This window comes from Bubalus kerabau, chromosome 6 (genome assembly GCF_029407905.1).
Source record: "Bubalus kerabau isolate K-KA32 ecotype Philippines breed swamp buffalo chromosome 6, PCC_UOA_SB_1v2, whole genome shotgun sequence".
NCBI classification, from domain to species: domain Eukaryota; kingdom Metazoa; phylum Chordata; class Mammalia; order Artiodactyla; family Bovidae; genus Bubalus; species Bubalus kerabau.
In genome coordinates, this window is record NC_073629.1 from 103,287,571 (window position 1) to 103,305,981 (window position 18,411).

Below are 18,411 nucleotides of genomic sequence, written 5' to 3' on the forward strand. Positions count from 1 at the left end.
GGACTGAACCATAAGAGCATATGGGAAGCAGCTGGCCCCATGCTTGCCAGAGAAAGTGTTGTATTTTCTCTCTCCCCCTTTTGGCCTTCCTCTCACATCTTTCAGATCTTGCTAACTCTCTTTCTTCCACCTTGATAACCTCCCCTGGTTTGTCCCCTCACCAAAAGCCTTCCCTTTTCTCTCTCCAGAACTCTTCCAGCACATTTTATCACAGCCCTTTCCCCCAAACTGAATTTTTTTTTAAACCTCAGTTCAGTGAACAATGAACAATACTCATAGGGTGTTGGCATTGGCTACCTACAGCAGATCAGGCCTTGTCTCCCTGACCTCTCAAGGGTTCAGACAGCCCCCCAGTTCAGATAGTATGATGAGTGTTTGCATGCAGTCTCTCTCTTCTGCTGGCTGGATGTCCTTCCTTCAGCCAAGGTCCCAACCTTAGGCAGAGGACACCAGTGAGCTGACTGAGGCCCATGGACATGCAGAATCATTAACCGACAAGCCCTTCCCCTCATCTTCATTCCTCTGTCCTCAGGTCGCAGCCCTCCCCTCAGCTCCTCCGTGCAGATACAGTTAGAAAGTGCCCTTTGTCCTTTACAGGTGGGGAAGGGACAAGCTCGACATAGGCCCCGGGAGACTGCTTCCATTTCTACCTGTCACTCCTGTGGCCTCTCAGCCTCTGACCCTCAGTACCTGTTGTTCTCAGCCAGTTCGCCTGTCGCCCCCATACCCTGTTCCCTCCACTGCTCCACCTGCTCCCTTGCAGGCGCATACAGATAATACCTTTTACCGTTTTTTTTTTCCTGCTTCTTTGATCCGATTTCCCTTTAGATTTTTTTCCCCCCAGAAACACATAAAACCACATGATCATGGAAATAAGAGTTGTTAGAGTTCAGTTCATACAGATGGTGGTTTTCAGACTGAACCCTTGGAGAAGGTAAATCAGTAGTTTATCTTCTGGGGAGAGAGAATGGAGAAAGGCCCATGTGAGTGAGGTGTGAATCAGAGAGGGTGGGGCCCAGGGGAAGTTGTCACCTCACTTCCCTTTAGTCAGGAAGGCTCCATGAATTTCAGGGGGAGTTTCAGCTGTTGGACTTGGTATTCTTCCCTACCCACATGCACATCTGGCCTTTATCCTTATCAAGAACGACTTCCTGGACTCTTTCAGCTTCTCCAGTTTATCAGCCTGCCCCCGGTGTAGGTAGCGTCCCATGGACCCTCTTACCTCCAAGATCTTCCACCAGCTTCCCTGCAGGTTCTAAGTGGTCCCATTTCCTAGCAGTCCATTGACAGACTTACCCTTCTTTTCTGTATATTTCAGCCTATAAGCTGTTTTCCTGAGCCAAAGTCTAAACCCCGTGTGTGCTGTATCTCATTGTCTGCTACACAGCCCATAAACATGCTTAAGCCTCTTCCCATTAAAAACAACCCTTAGAGGAGCAGTGGATTACCCTGAGCCCAGCAAAATGGAGCTTGAGGCCATGAGTAGATATACCCGTCCAGTGAACCCAGCTATCTTTCCCCATATGGCTGTGGTGCTGTTGGCCGTTGACATGTTCTTCACCTCCTGGTTCTTGGTTTATAAGGTCACCTCCACCAAGTACACTTGGGATATCTACAAAGAGCTCCTCATCTCTTTGGTGGCCTCACTCTTCATGGGCTTTGGAGTCCTCTGCCTGCTGCTCTGGGTCAGTGTCTTATGTCTGAGCTCCCAAGGGTTCCAACCAAGGGTCCTCACTGAGTCCTTCCTTTGGTAAATTAATTTTTGGTTTTTGTTTCTACTATTGCTGGAAGTATCCTACATGCTGCTCACAATAAAGGCATATATGTGAAAAAACAAAATCAAAACCTTTAGAATCAATCTGGAGGTGAGAGTCAGGCACTGATATTTTTAAAACTCTCCAGATGATTCTGGTGTGCAGCCAGGGCTAAAAAAGATAAACAGCTAAATCCAGACTTTGTAGCAAGCCATACAGAGCTCTTCATGACTGACTCCTGCCGACGTTCCCCCCTTACCCATTCGCCCTCTGGACTGGAGACTCCCCAGAACTCCCCATGCGCGCCATATCTCCTGCTTCCATACCTTCACACACATGCTTCCTTCCACCTGAAAACGTCTCCCTGCCTTCTTTAACACCCAGCTTTGGTGTCATTTCTATGAAGCCTTCAAGAACTAACCCCCACCTTGGGGTAAGGTGCACCCCCCCCCAACCCCTGCTGCTCTCTTAACCCTCTTGGTTTAACTCACCACTTGCTATTGTAACTGTTAATTTATCTATCTGTCTTCTTTTCTAGGCTGTGAATATTTTTCAGGAACCCCAGTGCCTTGGAGATGCCATTTGGTAGGACCTGGTTTGGTGGTCTATATCAGATATTTGAAGGTGCTTTCTCCTAGGACTAGGACTGGAACTGAAGGAAGTGAGTCTTTGGGCATGTTCATGTAGTCAGTGGGCGTTTACTGAGGGCTTGCTATGGTCATTCATTAATACCAGTGTGGTCCAGGTGACTAATGGTAGCTGAAGATCTCTCTCTGTACCAGGTGGCACAGTGGTAAAGAATCCTCCTGCCAAGGCAAGAGATGCGAGAGATGTGGGTTTGAGTCCTGGGTTGGGAAGATCCCCTGGAGTAGGAAAGGGCGGCCCACTCCAGTTTTTTGTCTAGAAAGTTCCATGGACAGAGGAGCCTGGCGAGTGACAGTCCATAGGGTCGGAAAGAGTTGGACAGAATTGAGCACAGCACCCACACACACATCTCTACCATATTTAACCTCAGGAACTGTTTCATCATTTTTAACAGTCTGCTTTGTTTGTCTCTAGATGGACACTTAGTCCAAACCTCTCAATAGTGCTCTCCAAACGGTGCTTTGCACAGTTTATTTAGGAAGCATTTGTTGAATGAATGCTCATTAATCAACATACAAGAATATACCTTCTTGCTTCACCCCTTGGCTATGAAATATCGAGGTAGAAACAGTGCTGAGTACCGTACCTGGGTCATCTCCTTTCATCCTCACAATCTAATGAGATAGGTGCCGTTGGAGGTTCAGCCACTTAACATTAAGTCATGTAAGTACTAACTGGAGATTTAAACTCAGGTCTTTGGAGTTAGGTGTGACCCCCAGGGCTACTGAAGTATACCTAAAACAATAAATATTTATTGATTCAACTGATACTGTCATCCCAAGGCAAGTAGAAAAGCTTTTGAATTCTTACTGTCTTCCCCACTTGACTCTGGGTCCCTCGACCTCTCTTCCCCTTCTCATTTGTCATTCACTCTAATACTCTGCAAACACTGTGGAGGGGCAGATGAGTCCAACATTGGTCAGATATTAGAGGTACAGAGACAACCAAAATATTGGTCCTTGCTGAGAAGAACTTACAGTGAAGGGATATGCAGATAATTGCATTGTAGTGAGATTGTGAAAGCGAAGGGAGGGACTGCTTTATTGGCTAGAAAAGCTGCTTTTATCTTGAGTTAGGAGACAGGGCTTGGAGGTGTGGCTGTATATGAAAGATGCTGATATCCTTGGGGAACAGTTAAAGCATAGGATGTGGCCCAGAAGAATGGGGGGAGGCTGAGGACCAGATCAGATAGGCCTTCAGGTACAATGCTAATTAGTCTGAGCTTTTTGAATATCTGAATTCTTTTGCCATTTCCTTTCAAGGGTAGGTACTGGTAGGTACTCTGTGGGCTGGATCAGAACTGTACTTTGGCTCTGACCTCTTAACTCTAAGACTAAACTTCCACATAGCTTGTTGTTGTTTAGTGGCTAAGTGTCTGACTCTTGCGACCCCATGGACTGTAGCCCACCAGGCTTCTCTGTGCATGGGATTTCCCAGGCAGGAATACTGGAGTGGGTTGCCATTTCCTTCTCCAGGAGATCTTTCCTAACCAAGGATCTCCTGCTTTGGCAGGCAGGTTCTTTACTGCTGCAGCACCAGGGAAGCCCCTCCACAAAGGTGCATTCCACCACTGATGAACACAGTGTTTCTCCCAAACCGCCACCTCCTCTGAATTCCACATGTACATCATACAGTCCTGTGCACAGTTACTGGATCACTGTGTGCAATTATTAGCACTGTTCCAGGAGCTGCTGGAGATACAGATTTCATTTTGCTGAAACCTAGTCCTCAACCCCAGTGGTTCTGTAGAGTTGGTGAGTGTATGGCATGAGGAGGGTGCAGGGAGCCAGATAGACAACTAAGTGTACAGAGTAAGACTAGCTGTCTCGGGGAAACCTCCAGTGTCTATTTTTCCAACCCTGTCAGTTTCCAGACCTTCTTGGGTGAGGGTGCTCTCTCACCTGCCCCCCACCCCCGCACCCGCCAAGTACCCTCTCTCACTGGCTGCCAGTGTGAAGTGATTTGGCTAGACAGTAAACCCATGTGGGGACAGCATCTGCCTTGTTCATTGATGTGCCACCAGCAATTAACCCTGTCTTGCACGTGGTAGGTGGTCAGTAATAATGTGGATATTTACTAACACAGGTCTGATTGCAGCCTCCTCAAAACTCTTTGGTTTCTCCTCTGCTTCCAGAATAAACCAAACTGCTCCATTTGGCCTTCAACATTCAGCCACAGCTGGCTTCACTTCCCCTTTTTCCTTTCACAACCTTGAAGAGGCCAGCGTAGCCAGTGATTCATTAATTTCCCCTGCCCCGGGCTACTTGTATTCTCCCACCTCTGGTCCACACGATCGTCTCAACAACTCCTAAAGCTGGGCTCACCCAAGTTTATAGGATGGTAAGGAAGCTTTCCCCACACAGCGGCTCCCTGGGCTGAGACCTTCCCGCCGACCGAGTCCACTCTCGGGGCATAGAGAGGCTGCCTGCAGCCCACCCCTCGGGTCCCACTCTCTCGAGAGGGAGCTCTCTGAGGGGACGGCTGACCCTGGAACTTGCTCCAAGGTCTCAGGTTGGGTGGATCGGTTACGAATAGAAGTTATCGTGCTGGTGGACGAATCCCAGAGGGTCCAGAAGGAGGCCACGCAGGGGCTAAACATTAGGAAGGCGCAGGGTACAGCCTGGGCGGGCAAGGGCCCGGGGCCAGGCCGCGCGAGCTGACCGAGGCGGGAGGCGATGCGGCGGGAAGGGGTGGGGAGCCGGGGCTGGGCGCGCTTCCTGCCAGGGGCCCAGCGGCCCGCCCCTGCCTCCGCCCTGCGGGCCCAGCAGAGCCGGGGCTGGCCGGCCCCTCCTGCCTCGACCAGAGGCCCAATCAGCGTGCGCCCCCTACCCGGCCCGCCCTCTCCCCCTCTGGTGACAGAAAGTCGGCCCAGCAGATGAGGAAGTGGCAGGCAGGCTGGCCCTGGGGACTCCTCTCCAGCCTTGCTCCATCCCAGCCCTCCACGACTGCCCGCCTGGCCCCCACTGGTGAGTCGGGACCTCCCAGGGCGGGCTCGCCACGTGCCCAGGCCCCTGACCCGCTGGGCCACCCGGCCCGGCCCGGCCCTGCCCAGGCTGTGGGCGAGGCTGTGCCTGTGGAGAGTGGGTGGGAGGTCCCAGCTCTCCGGGGCTGGGCCTCCCTCGCGCCTGGCCCCCATTTGCTTGAACCTGGGCCTTCCTCCACCACCTCCTACTCTGGCCCCTCTCCGTCTCTTACTCCTCCCTCCCCTTGGCGCCCTTTTGCACCCCCGCTGCTCCCTTTGCCTGTCTCCTTTTCCCTTCCATCCATCTTAAAGCAAGGAAGGACCAGACCGAGTTTCCCTACTGGGGACACACCCAGACTCTCCTCAAACTTGGGGAGAGGGCCTTCCAGAAGCCTGGAGCCACCCTTGACCTCCAGGGTGCCTGCGTGTGTGTGTGGGGAGGGGGGAGGTGAACTTGGGGATGGTGGCAGAGAGAGACTGGGAGATAACAAGCTGGCAAGCTCCCATGGGTCGAGGAGGAGCTGTGTGTTAGAGCACATGCTTCTGGGCAGGCCTTACCTTGGAATAAGCAGCCAGCAAAACTCTGTGAATGAATGAATGATGACAGCCATCGGTGAAAAGAGAGTTGTGGGTGTGCATGACCCTGGGCAGGTCTATGTCTGCACATGGTGTGGGTGATGTTGGCTTCATTCACCTGCAGGTGGGCTATGTGAGTTTATGTATGTGACCACGCTCATCTGAGACTCACAGACGCGAGAGGAAACCTGCATGTGAGCACAAGCCCTTGCACATGGTAATGCGGCTCCTGTGAAGGAGCATGTGTGTTTAGGTGTGTTTGCCAGTGTGCGCGTAGCTAGGAGCAGGCCTGAGTATTAGAGACCGTGCATGTCAAAGTCCACAAAGACTTGTCCGGGTAGTGTGTCAGACAAGGGCAGTTGCAGCCGGCAGGAGGCAGGTGGGCTCTGTGTGTGCATGCGTGTGCTGCCACTGGCGAGTTGTCGCAGGGGCGGAGGGAGAGCTGTGGCAGGGGCTGTGTGTATGGGAGGGCTGGGGGCCTGACCGAGGTGGGGCAGTAGTGGGTGGGCGTAGAGGTTGGGGGAGCGTCTGTGAGATGTGTGTGCAGCCCCCGTGACTGTCTGAAGTTGTGTTCTTTACTTGGTACCTGCAGGGTTGCTTCTCTGGGTGGAGGGAACCTGGCCAACCCAAGTTAACACAGCTCGCAGAGCACCTGCTGTGCTGGCTGTTTGGGGAGCGCCTTGCCCCTTGGGGGCTGTCTGTCTGGAGTCCCAGGCTCTCCTCCTGGCCAAGGCTTTTGTGTCCCTTTGAGCCCTCCCCCGACATTCCTTCAGGCTTGGAGAGGGGAGAGGGCCTAGTCAATTATGACCCCTCCTTGAGGGAGGGGAAGATTCCTGAGACCTCTCCCACTCCCCACCTCCTCACATGCCACTGGCTCCCGGCCTCTCCCTGGGAGAGGGGGTGATGGTACCCATTCTGAAGTAGGACAGCCTGAGAATTTATGGCTCATTTAGGAGAGGATGCCCGGGTATGGGTTTTCAGCAATTCTCTTTGGGCAGAGGCTAGGCCTGTGGCTGGAGTCCAAGTTTTTGCCTCAAAACCTAGAGTTCATCTAACTGGTCCGGGGTGGCTGGGTGGGTGGTGAGTCTTGCGCTTTACTTGGCTTTCTCAATCCTGGTGGGTCCTCCAAGCACTGACCTGTGACCTGGACCCACCCTCCACCTCGGATGCTGTGCTGTGGGGGTGGGCAGAGGGCGGGGCTGCTGCCAGATCTAGTCAGACAGGTGGAGCCGCCAGGGCAGGAGTCTCAGAGCCAGGCTTCTGGAAAGGAAGGGTGAGAGGAGAGCGTCTGAGACAGAGGAGAGGCTGGAGGTGAGAGCCCAGGAGGGCAGAGGAGAGCCCGAGGGAGTGTCTCAGCAGGGGGGAGGAGGGAGGGACAGTTCCTGAGAGGACAGGAAGGACCATCCTGGGAGCTGTGCATCCTAAAATGGGGCAAGAGAAATCAAAGGGGAGGACCTCTGGAAAGGTGAGAGACTGGTGAGGAAGGGAGAGGAGGGTCGTCCTGGAGATGAATTCCCTGGTGGTAGGAGGTAAGCCTCTCTGGAAGGAGACCAGAAATTGAGAGTCCTCTTGTGGAAGAAAAAGGGAGTGGAAGTCAGAAAGTAGAAATCCCTGGAGAGGAGCAGAGTGTGAGGAGGGGAGAGGAACGTGTGGAGAGAAAGGGCAAAACAGCCTTTCCCAGGCATGTAGAATGTGTGGGAAACAGATCCCCCACACACCCCATCCCTGCCCCCCATGGCCACCTCCTCGCTCTGGTCCCCAGCAACTCCTTCCTCTCACTGCTCTGTCCTTTCTGCAGCAAGGTGTCTGGAACTGTCCTGTCTGGTCTGTGTTCTGTCTATGGGTCAAGGGTGAAATTGGGGGTCGGGGGGGCGGTTGGGGGAACAGTCAGCCCTCTCTGACACCTATCCTGACCTCGCCAGAGCCCTTAGCGAGGATGGAGGCTGTTGTGAACCTGTACCAGGAGATGATGAAGCATGCAGGTGAGATGCTGTCTACTAGCCCTTCCTCCTTACAGACCCCTTGACCCTTTGTGACCTGACCTCATGTCTGCAAACCTGGTGGGGCCCATTTGGACTCTGTGACCCTTCCTTACTTTTTTTACCCTTATTCATAGATCCCCGGGTCCAGGGCTACCCTCTGATGGAGTCCCCCCTGCTAATGACCTCCATCCTCCTGACCTATGTATACTTCGTTCTCTCACTGGGCCCTCGCATCATGGCCAACCGGAAGCCCTTCCAGCTCCGTGGCTTCATGGTTGTCTACAACTTCTCACTGGTGGCACTTTCTCTCTACATTGTCTATGAGGTAGGCCCCTGGGATGCCTCAGCTTTATTCCTTCAGGATAATGGGTGGGCCCTCGGGCTAGAGGAGGCATCTTCTTTCCAGAGAGGCTCAGCTCTGTTTCTCCATCTAGAGCAGGGGTGCCCAACCTCCAGGCCATGATTGGGGACCACTGGTCTAGAGAACAAAAGAGATTTGGAGGAGGGAGGGATGTCTAGCTCTCTAATCCACACTTCTTCATAGTTCCTGATGTCTGGCTGGCTAAGTTCCTACACCTGGCGCTGCGACCCAGTGGACTTTTCCAACAACCCGGAGGCACTGAGGGTAAGTGGCGGCGGAGGCCAGGCCCCAAACAGCCAGGGGTAAGAGCACTTTGGATGTGCCTTTCTTATAGGCCCGTTTAGAGAGGCTCTTGGCAGTCCTAAGGATGTCCTGACTTCTTACAGATGGTTCGAGTGGCCTGGCTCTTCCTCTTCTCCAAGTTCATTGAGCTGATAGATACAGTGAGTAATTTCGTGAGATTTGAGAACGTGTGGGGAGAAAGACGTGAGAGGCCTTGGCTCTGAAACCGCTTCCCCCCACAATTCTCTCAGCTGATCTTTGTTCTCCGGAAGAAAGACGGACAGGTGACCTTCCTACATGTCTTCCACCACTCAGTGCTTCCCTGGAGCTGGTGGTGGGGGGTAAAAATAGCCCCAGGTGAGTGGTGAAGGCCACTGGGGGAGGGACAGGTACTGGGGACCAGAGGCTTGACTCTCCTGACCCTGTTGTCCACTCACAGGAGGAATGGGCTCTTTCCACGCCATGATCAACTCCTCTGTGCACGTCATCATGTACCTGTACTATGGATTGTCTGCCCTTGGGCCTGTGGCTCAGCCCTACCTTTGGTGGAAAAAGCACATGACAGCCATCCAGCTGGTGAGGGGCCCGAGCCTGACCCACAGTCGTCCCCCCGACATTCGGGTTTGGACCCTACCTTTATCCAGCCTACCTCACCTTTGACTTCAGCCGTCCCCACTGTGTTCTGTCCCTTTGCCCTCCGGTCCTCTCTCCCTGTGCCCTCTGACCCATGCCTTTTGGTCCCAGATCCAGTTTGTCCTGGTCTCGCTGCACATCTCCCAGTACTACTTCCTGCCCAGTTGTAACTACCAGTACCCAGTCATCATCCACCTCATCTGGATGTACGGCACCATCTTCTTCGTGCTCTTCTCCAATTTCTGGTATCAGTCTTACACTAAAGGCAAGCGGCTGCCCCGTGTACTTCAGCAAAATGGAGTTCCAGGTACCACCAAAGTCAAGGCCAACTGAGAAACATGGCCTAGCTAGGTGCCCACCTAAGTGCCTCAGGACTGCACCTTAGGCAGCAGCTGTCATTGTCCTCCCCAGCTACACCTGTGACCAAGGCTATGTGGTCAGGACTGAGCAGCAGACAGCTCTCTGCTCCCCACAGCTGGTACACAGAGACCACCACTTCCGTTCCTCCCTGACTTCTCCCGGCCAGCCCCAGGGATGTGGCCTCATTGCCCTCTGCCACTCCAGAGCCGGGGGCTGAAAGGGCTGGACACTTACTTCCCCCTCCCTGCCTTACACTTGGGAGAGGAGCACTCAGGGCTGGCCCCCACCAGGGTCTTGTGGCCTTTTTCCTCACACTGAAGAGGTCAGCAATAATCTGTCACTGTGGACCCAGGCTCCCCCCTTCTCCACCCCACAAGGAAGTAGGAGCTTCTTGGCCAAAGGTCAGGGTGGGTGGGGGGCCTGGGAATACAGCCTGTGGAGGCTGCTCACTCCTTTATGTCTTTATTAAAAGTGACAGAGGAAAGCACGGTGGCTGTGTGTGTACATGTGTCAATGGAAGAGGTGGGTACAAAGCCTGCCAGCCTGTCTGCAAACAGGAGGGATGGTCAAGGTGCCCACAGGATGGATGTTTCTAGCTCTCTGATCACAGTAGAGAGAGCCTCTGGGAAGGCTGCTGGCTGGGACAGAGGTCGTGCCAGAAGAGAGGGAGATGTGACTTTATTAGAAAAGTAAAAAACAAAAAACAAACCCCACAAAACACTGTGAGTTGGTCCTCAGCGGATGCCTTGGTGGATGAGGCTGCTTTTGGCCGCGCTGGCCTTCTCCCGCTCCCGCCGCCGGGCGGGGTCCAGCTCAAAGCAGCGCCACAGCCGCAGGGTCTCATCTGCTGCTGCGGATGCCACTGTAGCCCCATCGGGGCTCATGGTCAGACTGAGCACCCGGGCTGTGTGACCTGGGATGTGAGGAGGAAAAAAGTGAAAGCAATACATAGGATGGTAGGTACCTACAGCCCTCCAATTTTGAGAGTTTTTGTAACAGTTAATTGAGATAATTAATAATTCACATACTATAAAATTCATCCTTTTAAAGCACACAATTCATTGGTTTATAGTATATTCACAAAGTTGTGCAACCATCACAATGATAATTCACTCCATAAAGACAGTCACTCCTCAGTACTCTCTCCTCCCAGCCTCTGGCAACCATTAATCCGTTTTCTGTCTCCGCATTGCTTCTACTGGACATTTCATACAAATAGTCATACAGTGTGTGCCCTTTTGAGTCTGTCACTTAGCACCTACCTTTCAGCTCAGCCACCTTGGCCATGGTTGGGTACTTCCAAATAACCAGCTGGTTCTGGGCAAAGCCGTGGCCTGAGATAAGCTCCTTGTAGTGGGGAGACCAGAGGATGGAGCACACCTGCGGACAGGAAAAGGCACGGGCATGACACACACAGAGCCAGCACTACTCAAATCACAACCGCATCCGCCGTGGTGTTAGGCACTCCCAGAGGCTACAGGCTCAGGCTCGAATGACTGTAGTCCTTACAAAACCCTTTTGAGAGTTAGAATTATTAACCATTTTACAGATGAGGAATCAGTTGGAAGGACGTTCAGTACGTTGTCTAAGCTCACATACAAATTAAGCTGAACTCTGGCTCCAGAGCCTGAGGCTCGAATAAAGCAAAGTCTGCATGTACTGGGCAGGGGGGTGTCAGGAGAGGAAGCTGCAGTGCTTGCAGGGAGACCCACCTTTGAGCTAGGGCCTCAGATATCATTCTAAAACATTTGGATTATACACTGTAGGTAATTGGGAGCCCTTGCAGGGCTTGCAGAGGACAAAAACAAACTACCAGACCAATATAGAGGACAGACTGGAAGCAATAAAAGACCAGTGCTGTGAGTCTCCACAGGAAGAAGGATGAGGCCGAGGGGAGGGGACACATGTGAATGATACTCTGAGGGAAAACTGACTTATCTTGGTGACTAGGTGAGGAAGATGAAAGAGTCTTACTTGTTTTGATTTCTTAGTATCCTTTTCAAATAGCATAGGAGGAACACACGTTTCAGGGAGGCAAGGGGAAGCGACGAGTTTAATTTGGGACATACTAGTGTGGTGCCACGTTATAGAACATGGGGTTAGAGACAGGCTGGCTGTGGACTGTTGAAAATGTGTGTCTGGAGTTCAAGGGTGACTTCTGAGCTTGGAGATCATGCCAGTATTGCGTCGGTGAAGCCATTGGAGGGGAGGAGGTTGCCCAGGAAAGCTACACAGACTAACACATCTGGGAGTGAGGCTGGAATAATGAAAACTACCTGGGAATGGGCATCCACGGCACTCAGACAGGCCCCAGAGCAGACGTTCCAGATACGAATGTGTCGGTCACTTGTGCCCCCGCCAGTTGCCAGGACGTTGGACTGCCAGGGACACCAAGCTACAGCCTAGGTGGGATAAAGGTGAAGTCAGCAGGTACTAGAACAAGACAAGGAGTTATCGGGCACACAGATTAACTCAGTCCACTTCCATCATCCCATGTCCTCTTGACAGTCCCCAGGTTCTTCTAGGTGAGAGTGCAGAGGCCCGGCCCAGCCCCACTCTCACCTTGACAGCCCCTTGATGCTGGGTGAAGGTCTGCAGAGGAACCCAGCCGCCCTCTCCAGGAGCACTAGGCCACACGTTGACCAGATTGTCGTTGCCGCCACTGGCTAGATGCCGTCCATCCGGGGCCCAGCGCAACCCACACACTTCCTGGCTGTGGCCACTCAGCGTGGCCACATGGTGTTCCGCTACCCGAACGTCATGGTGGTGGATGTGGCCGGAGCGTGAGCCACTGCCGGAGGAGAGAAGGGAACCAGGTCCTGCAGCAGTGCCAAACAGGTGGCAGGCCAGAGCTGCTTCTGTTCAGAAGTGTACAGTCCAGGGAGAGGGGGGCCAAAATCTGATTTTGTAACAGATTAGCAAAGCCACTGACCTGGACAGGATATAGCTATTCCAACAGAGGGAGCCCACTCGGGCAGAATGACTGGTCATGTTTCGAAGCCGTTTCTGCTGTTGCACATCCCATAGCTACAGAGAGAGAAGACCATGAGGATCGGGACTTGGCATCAACATCGTGCTGCTGGGCAAGCCCCCTGGGTCTGGGGACAACAGAGCTGCAGCAGCAGGACAAGTCTCACCTGCACCTCGGCACTGCTGGTGCCCACAGCCAGGTAGTTGCCCTCTTTGATCCAGGCCACAGAAGATATGTAGTCCCCAGGCTGCTCCATCTGCAGCAGCTGCAAAATGTCACCAGTGCTAGCACTCCACAAGTACACGCTGTTGTCCAAAGCCACCGCCAGCACATTCCCAGAGCTCCAGTCCACAAGGTTCAGGTCTGCCGGAGGGGGAAGGGAAGAGCACGAGCCGCCTTGTTTGCCTTGGCCCTCTCTCCCCCACTTTCTCCAGCCGCCGGACGAGGAGGCTGCACTTACAGTAGTCATTCCGGATTTCAGGGGCGTCCAGGATGCGGTCTGGCAGGGAAGGGATGTAACGGCAGGTCTTCCTGCTGGAGCCCGGCGTGGCCTTCTGGCTATAGAGTACTTTTAGTCTGTTCTGGTAACCTGTGGCAACAGAGTGAGTCTAGACACTGGGAGGATTGACACTTCCGCATGCCCTTAGCCAGGAAGGCCAGATAAGCACTTCCTTCCCCTCAATCTTAGGTGGAAAAGGCAGACAGCCTTCTCACCCACCCTGAGCCCTGGGGATAGAATGACATCTTACCCTCTGGGGCATTTTGTGGTTTTCCACTGAGCCGAAGGATCTTGGCTTCCTCCATGTCAAAACCGTTCAGATTCAAAGCCCATGCTTTCTGATGTTCCTGGCACATAAGGGTGGGGATGAGGTGGCGGTATTATCTAGATTTCACAGACCAGTTTCCTGCCAGAAGTCCCCTGGGACACATACCTTCTTGGTGGGCGTCTCACTGTTGTCAGGCTGGTTCTCCTTGCTCAGGAGGAAGCTAGCTACCTCCATTTGGGAAGCATTGCGATGGGGGATATAGCGGTCACCGCCAGGTTTGCTGGGAGTGGTCTGAAGCTTGGAGCTGGATTTGCCTGGGACAGGGAGAGGGAAGCCAGACTGTCAGACCCGGCTCAGGGGGAGGAGGCGTGAAGGCTGCTTCAAGCCCTTGCCCTCCCCTCCTCCGCGACCCGCCGCACCCTACTGACCGGGAGTTCGGCCTGGGGTCCTGCCGGCGCTGTGGGATCGGTTGGCTGCCCGCATAGGCGAGGGGGCCGGCCCCGCGGCTTCCTTCGCTTTGCGCTGCCAGCGCGCAGGGGGTGCATTGGGGATGGGTGTATCCAGCTGAAGCAGCGAGTGCAAGTCACTCTCGAACACGAACTGGGCCATGGGAACGTCTGGAGGGAGAGGATTCCTTGCAGGGGCTCCCTGCTGAGCCCCAGAGTAAGATAGGCGACCGTGCTCTGGGGCGGCCGACCACAGTCAGGACCACCCCGGCCGCAGCTCCTCCCGGTGCAGCACCCTCGGCCGCGGTCCCAGACCGGTTCGCTTAGTCCAGCCGTCTCTCACCTTCAGTTTAGAGCAGGTTCCGATCCCAGACCGGCTTTAGCAGTGAGGACTTGGACAACTTAAACTCGCCGCTCCAAGCACTCATTGGCTCCTTCAAAATCCAACCGTCGCAACCGTCGCCCTAGCCCATTGGCCTCCACGGCACAGGGGGCGGGTCTTCCGGGGGAAGCTCCAGATCTCACGAGAGTCCAGCAGGCGAGCGGGATTTGAAGGCAGCTTCTACGCCACCAGGTGTCGGGAAACGGGGCGGGGTGGGGCGCGCCTGGGGGCGGGGCCTGCGCTGGCTGCCTTCCCCTATTGGTTTCATTCATTCCTCAGTCTCCCCCGCACCCGTCCTTCACGCTTCATGCTTGAGGATAGTTTTTATGATACGAAGTGCGGAACTTGGTGGAATGCCCTAAAGCACTTAGCCTGTTTAGAGAAGGCAGTGTAAGGCAGTGGCCGACCAGCCGGACCGAAGGCAGGCAGGCGGGTTGGGAGTGGGGTGCTGCAGGCGTTGACTGAGAAACTTAGACGAGAGAAGGCCGGAGCGTCCATTGTTAGCTTAGTGCTTGAGGGAACACTGCTAGAAGGAAGAAGTGCCTGTGTTTGTTTTCAAAAACTGTTTTGTTTGCTGTTGTTCAGAAACAAGGAAAATGAGGCTTAAAGAGGGGTGAATTCCTTTTTTCTTATCAAGAAAAAAGATCAGGATTCAGACCTGCCTATCTGGGAGATAAGATTGGATAAGCCCTGTGAGGGAAACTGGGGCTGACCCCTATGGAGCTCAAGAGATGTCAGGATTTTTAGAGATCCACGAGTCTAATCTGCGCATGGTGCATCTCCCCATCCCAGCAACACACCTGTATTTTACAGATGAAGAAACCGCAGCCCAGAAGGATTTGTGCGAGGTCACGTGCTGGTGGGAGTCCAGATCTGACTCCTGTTCAATAGAGTGCTCTAACAGTGACTTCAGTGAATTGTATGATATACTTAGAGGTGAAACAGCAATCATAAAAATGATAATGGGCACCATTTACTGACCATCTGCTAACTATGATGTTTAAAGAGTTTACGTACATTACTGCAGGTAATCCTTAATCCCATAAGGCAGAAACTTTATTCCCTTTTTACAAAAAAAAAAAAGAAAGAAAGAAACCAGGTCAGGGAAAGGTTAGAAACTTGCCCAAAGACACACAGCCAATAATAATTAGTGGAGCCAAACTAACCAACCTCAGAATCTAACCATATTCTACACTGTCCTAGAAAGAGGCTAGGGAAAAACAAAAATCAATCGTTAGCCTAAAATCAATTCTGATGATGACAGAAAAAATTTTGGAGTTTGCACCCAAATGATATTGTTATTATCTTTAATTTTGAAGCATTCATGTTATCTCTTTCCAATTACCTTGGGAAACAAGGATTTATGTGTCCTAGGGTTGGAAATGGGGAGTCCCTGAACCCTAGAGGACATAAAAGGAGTCAAGCTGGTCAGGGCCATAAATGTTAAGCTAAGGAGTTTGGACTTGTATCTGCTAGGTATTGAGTTAATGAGAGTCTCTAAAGGCATGGCCAGCAATTTGCAGTTTCTAGAGGGTCACCATAGAGGAAAAGAACAACAGGGTAAATAAGGGTACAACTTCAGGGAATTTGAACCTTGAAAAGTAAAGGAATGACAGGGCTTCTTTGGTGGCTCAGTGGTAAAGAATCAGCCTGCTAGTGCAGGAGACACTGGTTTGGTCCCTGATGCAGAAGATCTCACATGCCATGGAACAACTAAGCCTGTGCACCACAACTACTGAACCTGTGCTCCAGAACCCAGGAGCTGCAGCTACTGAGCCCACACACCACATTACTGAAGCCTGAGTGTCCTAGAGCCTGTACCACAGTGAGCAGCCCGTGCACTGCAGCTAGAGAGTAGCCTCTCTGTGCAACTAAGAAAAGCCCCCACAGCAACAAAGATCCACCACAGCCCAAAAATTAAATAAAATTATTTTTTAAAAAGACCATTAAAAAAAGACCTTTAATTTAAAAAATAAAAAAATAAAAATAAAGGAATGGCAGAAGCCACTGGAAACTGTACTGACATGGACCTTGAAGTAGGAGGAATTCTAATATGCAAAATAGTCGAGTGGTGACAGAAAAGGTCAGAGTTGGCTATTGAGAAATAAATCATGGGTGACCTTGGAGAGAAAGGGATCAGGGGAGGGGGTGCTCGTGTTTCCTTTGGAAGGGGTTGCAGAAAGGAGGGTGGGGAGAATATGGAGGCAGCAAGCATGGGCTACTTGTATAAGATATTTGAGAGTGAGAAAGAGGGCAGTTCATGGGAGCTGGAGGGAATGCCAGCACTAAGATCCTATGCATCTTTTATTTAAAATTTTTATTTTTGGCTATGCTGGGTCTTTGTTGTTGCCCGAGGGCTTTCTCTAGTTGCAGAGGAGGCTACACTTCGTTGGGTCGCCTGAGCTTCTCATTGCAGTGGCTTCTCTTGCTGAAGAGCAGTCTTGCTAAACAGCAGGGGCTCTAGGGTGCTTGGACTCAGCAGTTGTGGTGTACAGGCTTAGTTGCCTCGAGGCATGTGGGATCTTCCTGGACCAGGAATCGAATCAGTGTCAACTGCATTGGCAGGTGGGTTCTTATCCACTGGACTTACAGGGAAGTCCTGCCTATGAATCTTTGAAGGTAAAGGCAAAAGAGCCAGAGGAGATAGAAGAGGACAGGCAATGGCCTGTTGGTAGAGCAAGGTATCTGGATACCTGATGAGCTGCTTAGATAAGAGAACTCTCACCTAAAGGACCTGAGGGAGAGGGTATGGAGGGAATAAAATATAGGTAATATTCAGGGGGTGGAACAGTCCAGTTGGGATAATAATAAAGATAACTCTGTAAATGCTGAGTATTTACTATGTGCTTGGCATTGTGTTAACACTTTTAATTCTCACATAGCAAAATAGTAGAAGAGAATGAGATCGGTTCTGAAGAGCCAAACTAAAGATTTAGAGGTAAGGAGTGAGATGAACAGGAAGATCAATCTGGAGGCAACATACAGGCTGGATTTAGGGAGAGAGACTGGAGGCAGAGTCCGTTGGTAGAGGCTGTGATAATAGCTCAGTGAAGATGGAGAAGAGGAGACAGAATTTGGTAAGTAAAAAGGGTTAAGGACATGATGGCTGAATTGGTGTAGAGGCGAGAGTTTCAGTGGTTTGGTTCTCAGTCCTAGTTTTGGGTCCCTAGGAGTCGCGTTGGAGCCTGGAACGTGGCTTGGGGAAGGAAATATGGAAAGTGAGTATACTAGGTGTCATCATTTGTCCCGTCCAGGGCCACATTCATCCTGCTCTGCTCTGTGCCCTGTGAGGCTGACTCATATGGCCTGCGTCAGTGGACTCCCCTGGGCTCTGGTTTCTGTTTGTATTTCACCAGTAGGAGGATGTTATGGGTTAAATTGTGTCCCTCACCCCCAAATTTATATGTTGGATACTTAAGTCCCAGTACTTCAGAGTGTGACCTTATTTAGAAATAGAGTCACTCCAGAATATAATTAGTTAAGATGAGGTCATTTGGGTGGGTCCTAATCCAATATGACTTTCGTCCTTATAAAATGGAGAAGTTTGGACATACACACAGGTAAAGGGAGAACGCCATATGAAGATGAAGGCAGAGATGGAGGAGAGGCCTAGGAACAAGTCTAGGAACACCAGGAAAGCCCCAGAAGCTAGGGGAGAGGAATGGAACAGATTCTTCCTTACAGCTCTCAGAGGCAACCAACCCTGCTAAAACCTTGAATTTCTAGCCTGCAAAACTATAAGACAATAAATGTCTGTTGTTTGTGGTATTTTGTTAGGGCGGTGCTTGCAAACTAATACAGAGGGGGTCAAGGGGTGGTATTGGAGGGAGGGGGAGAACAGGCAGGAGCTGTTTGTTCCCCTGGTTCCATTACTGTCGCATCCCCACAGGCTGGCTGCAGCTCTCTGCCACAGCTCCTGCCAGGCAGCCTTCTCTGTAACCACTCTCTCCCGTGACCCCTTGATACCCAGGGTGGGGAGGGGTGGGCCCCACCTCTCAGTTGTTGTTAGCCCCAGGACACTGCATTATTCCTTGATGTTTTTACTGAATCCTGCCCCATCTTTGTAAATATGCCCTATATTAAACTCTCATCCAGATACCCAGGTTGAGTGTGTGTGTGTCATCTATTTCTGCCAAGACTCTGACTGATATAGTGGGTATGTTTGGAGTCAGCAAAAAAATACCATTTGTTTGAGAATTTGAATGGGTCAGGGAATCCATAATCAGAATGGCCTAAGCATATTTACCACTGCATATGAATGGCATAGAGGATGAGAGAGGTTGGCATGGG

At 52.0% G+C, this 18,411-nt stretch overlaps 3 protein-coding genes and 1 long non-coding RNA gene across 7 annotated transcripts; 3 read left to right on the forward strand and 1 right to left on the reverse strand.

The window, feature by feature from the left end:
- Positions 1–1,463: 1,463 nt before the first annotated feature.
- Positions 1,464–5,059, forward strand: LOC129656501 (transmembrane protein 258-like). The gene is made up of 2 exons (XM_055587128.1): positions 1,464–1,685; positions 4,904–5,059. The coding sequence occupies exons 1-2, from the start codon at positions 1,464–1,466 to the stop codon at positions 5,057–5,059; spliced, it is 378 nt and encodes a 125-aa protein (XP_055443103.1).
- On the forward strand, positions 2,321–10,042 carry ELOVL1 (ELOVL fatty acid elongase 1). 4 transcript variants are annotated; one of them, XM_055586151.1, is made up of 10 exons: positions 2,321–2,415; positions 4,534–4,739; positions 5,259–5,365; positions 7,860–7,919; positions 8,054–8,244; positions 8,464–8,544; positions 8,667–8,723; positions 8,814–8,919; positions 9,002–9,138; positions 9,307–10,042. In XM_055586151.1, exons 3-10 carry the CDS (start codon positions 5,275–5,277, stop codon positions 9,526–9,528), a joined length of 945 nt encoding a protein of 314 aa, XP_055442126.1. In that variant the 5' UTR covers positions 2,321–2,415; positions 4,534–4,739; positions 5,259–5,274; the 3' UTR covers positions 9,529–10,042. The 4 variants fall into 4 exon arrangements, with proteins under 4 accessions (XP_055442126.1, XP_055442125.1, XP_055442127.1 ...); XM_055586152.1 differs by lacking the exons at positions 2,321–2,415; positions 4,534–4,739 and adding an exon at positions 6,062–6,154 and having other exon boundaries at positions 5,263–5,365; XM_055586154.1 differs by lacking the exons at positions 2,321–2,415; positions 4,534–4,739 and adding an exon at positions 6,062–6,131 and having other exon boundaries at positions 5,268–5,365.
- Positions 10,043–10,216: 174 nt separating this feature from the next.
- Positions 10,217–14,237, reverse strand: CDC20 (cell division cycle 20). Its single transcript, XM_055586149.1, has 11 exons — positions 14,083–14,237; positions 13,722–13,910; positions 13,459–13,607; positions 13,276–13,372; positions 12,987–13,115; positions 12,693–12,889; positions 12,488–12,582; positions 12,118–12,346; positions 11,832–11,957; positions 10,818–10,935; positions 10,217–10,468 (listed from the first exon to the last, which is right to left on the reverse strand). Exons 2-11 carry the CDS (start codon positions 13,900–13,902, stop codon positions 10,290–10,292), a joined length of 1,500 nt encoding a protein of 499 aa, XP_055442124.1. The 5' UTR covers positions 13,903–13,910; positions 14,083–14,237; the 3' UTR covers positions 10,217–10,289.
- Positions 14,238–17,019: 2,782 nt separating this feature from the next.
- Positions 17,020–17,886, forward strand: LOC129655576 (uncharacterized). The gene is made up of 2 exons (XR_008716050.1): positions 17,020–17,198; positions 17,665–17,886. It is a non-coding gene; the product is annotated as an uncharacterized LOC129655576 (long non-coding RNA).
- Positions 17,887–18,411: the final 525 nt, after the last annotated feature.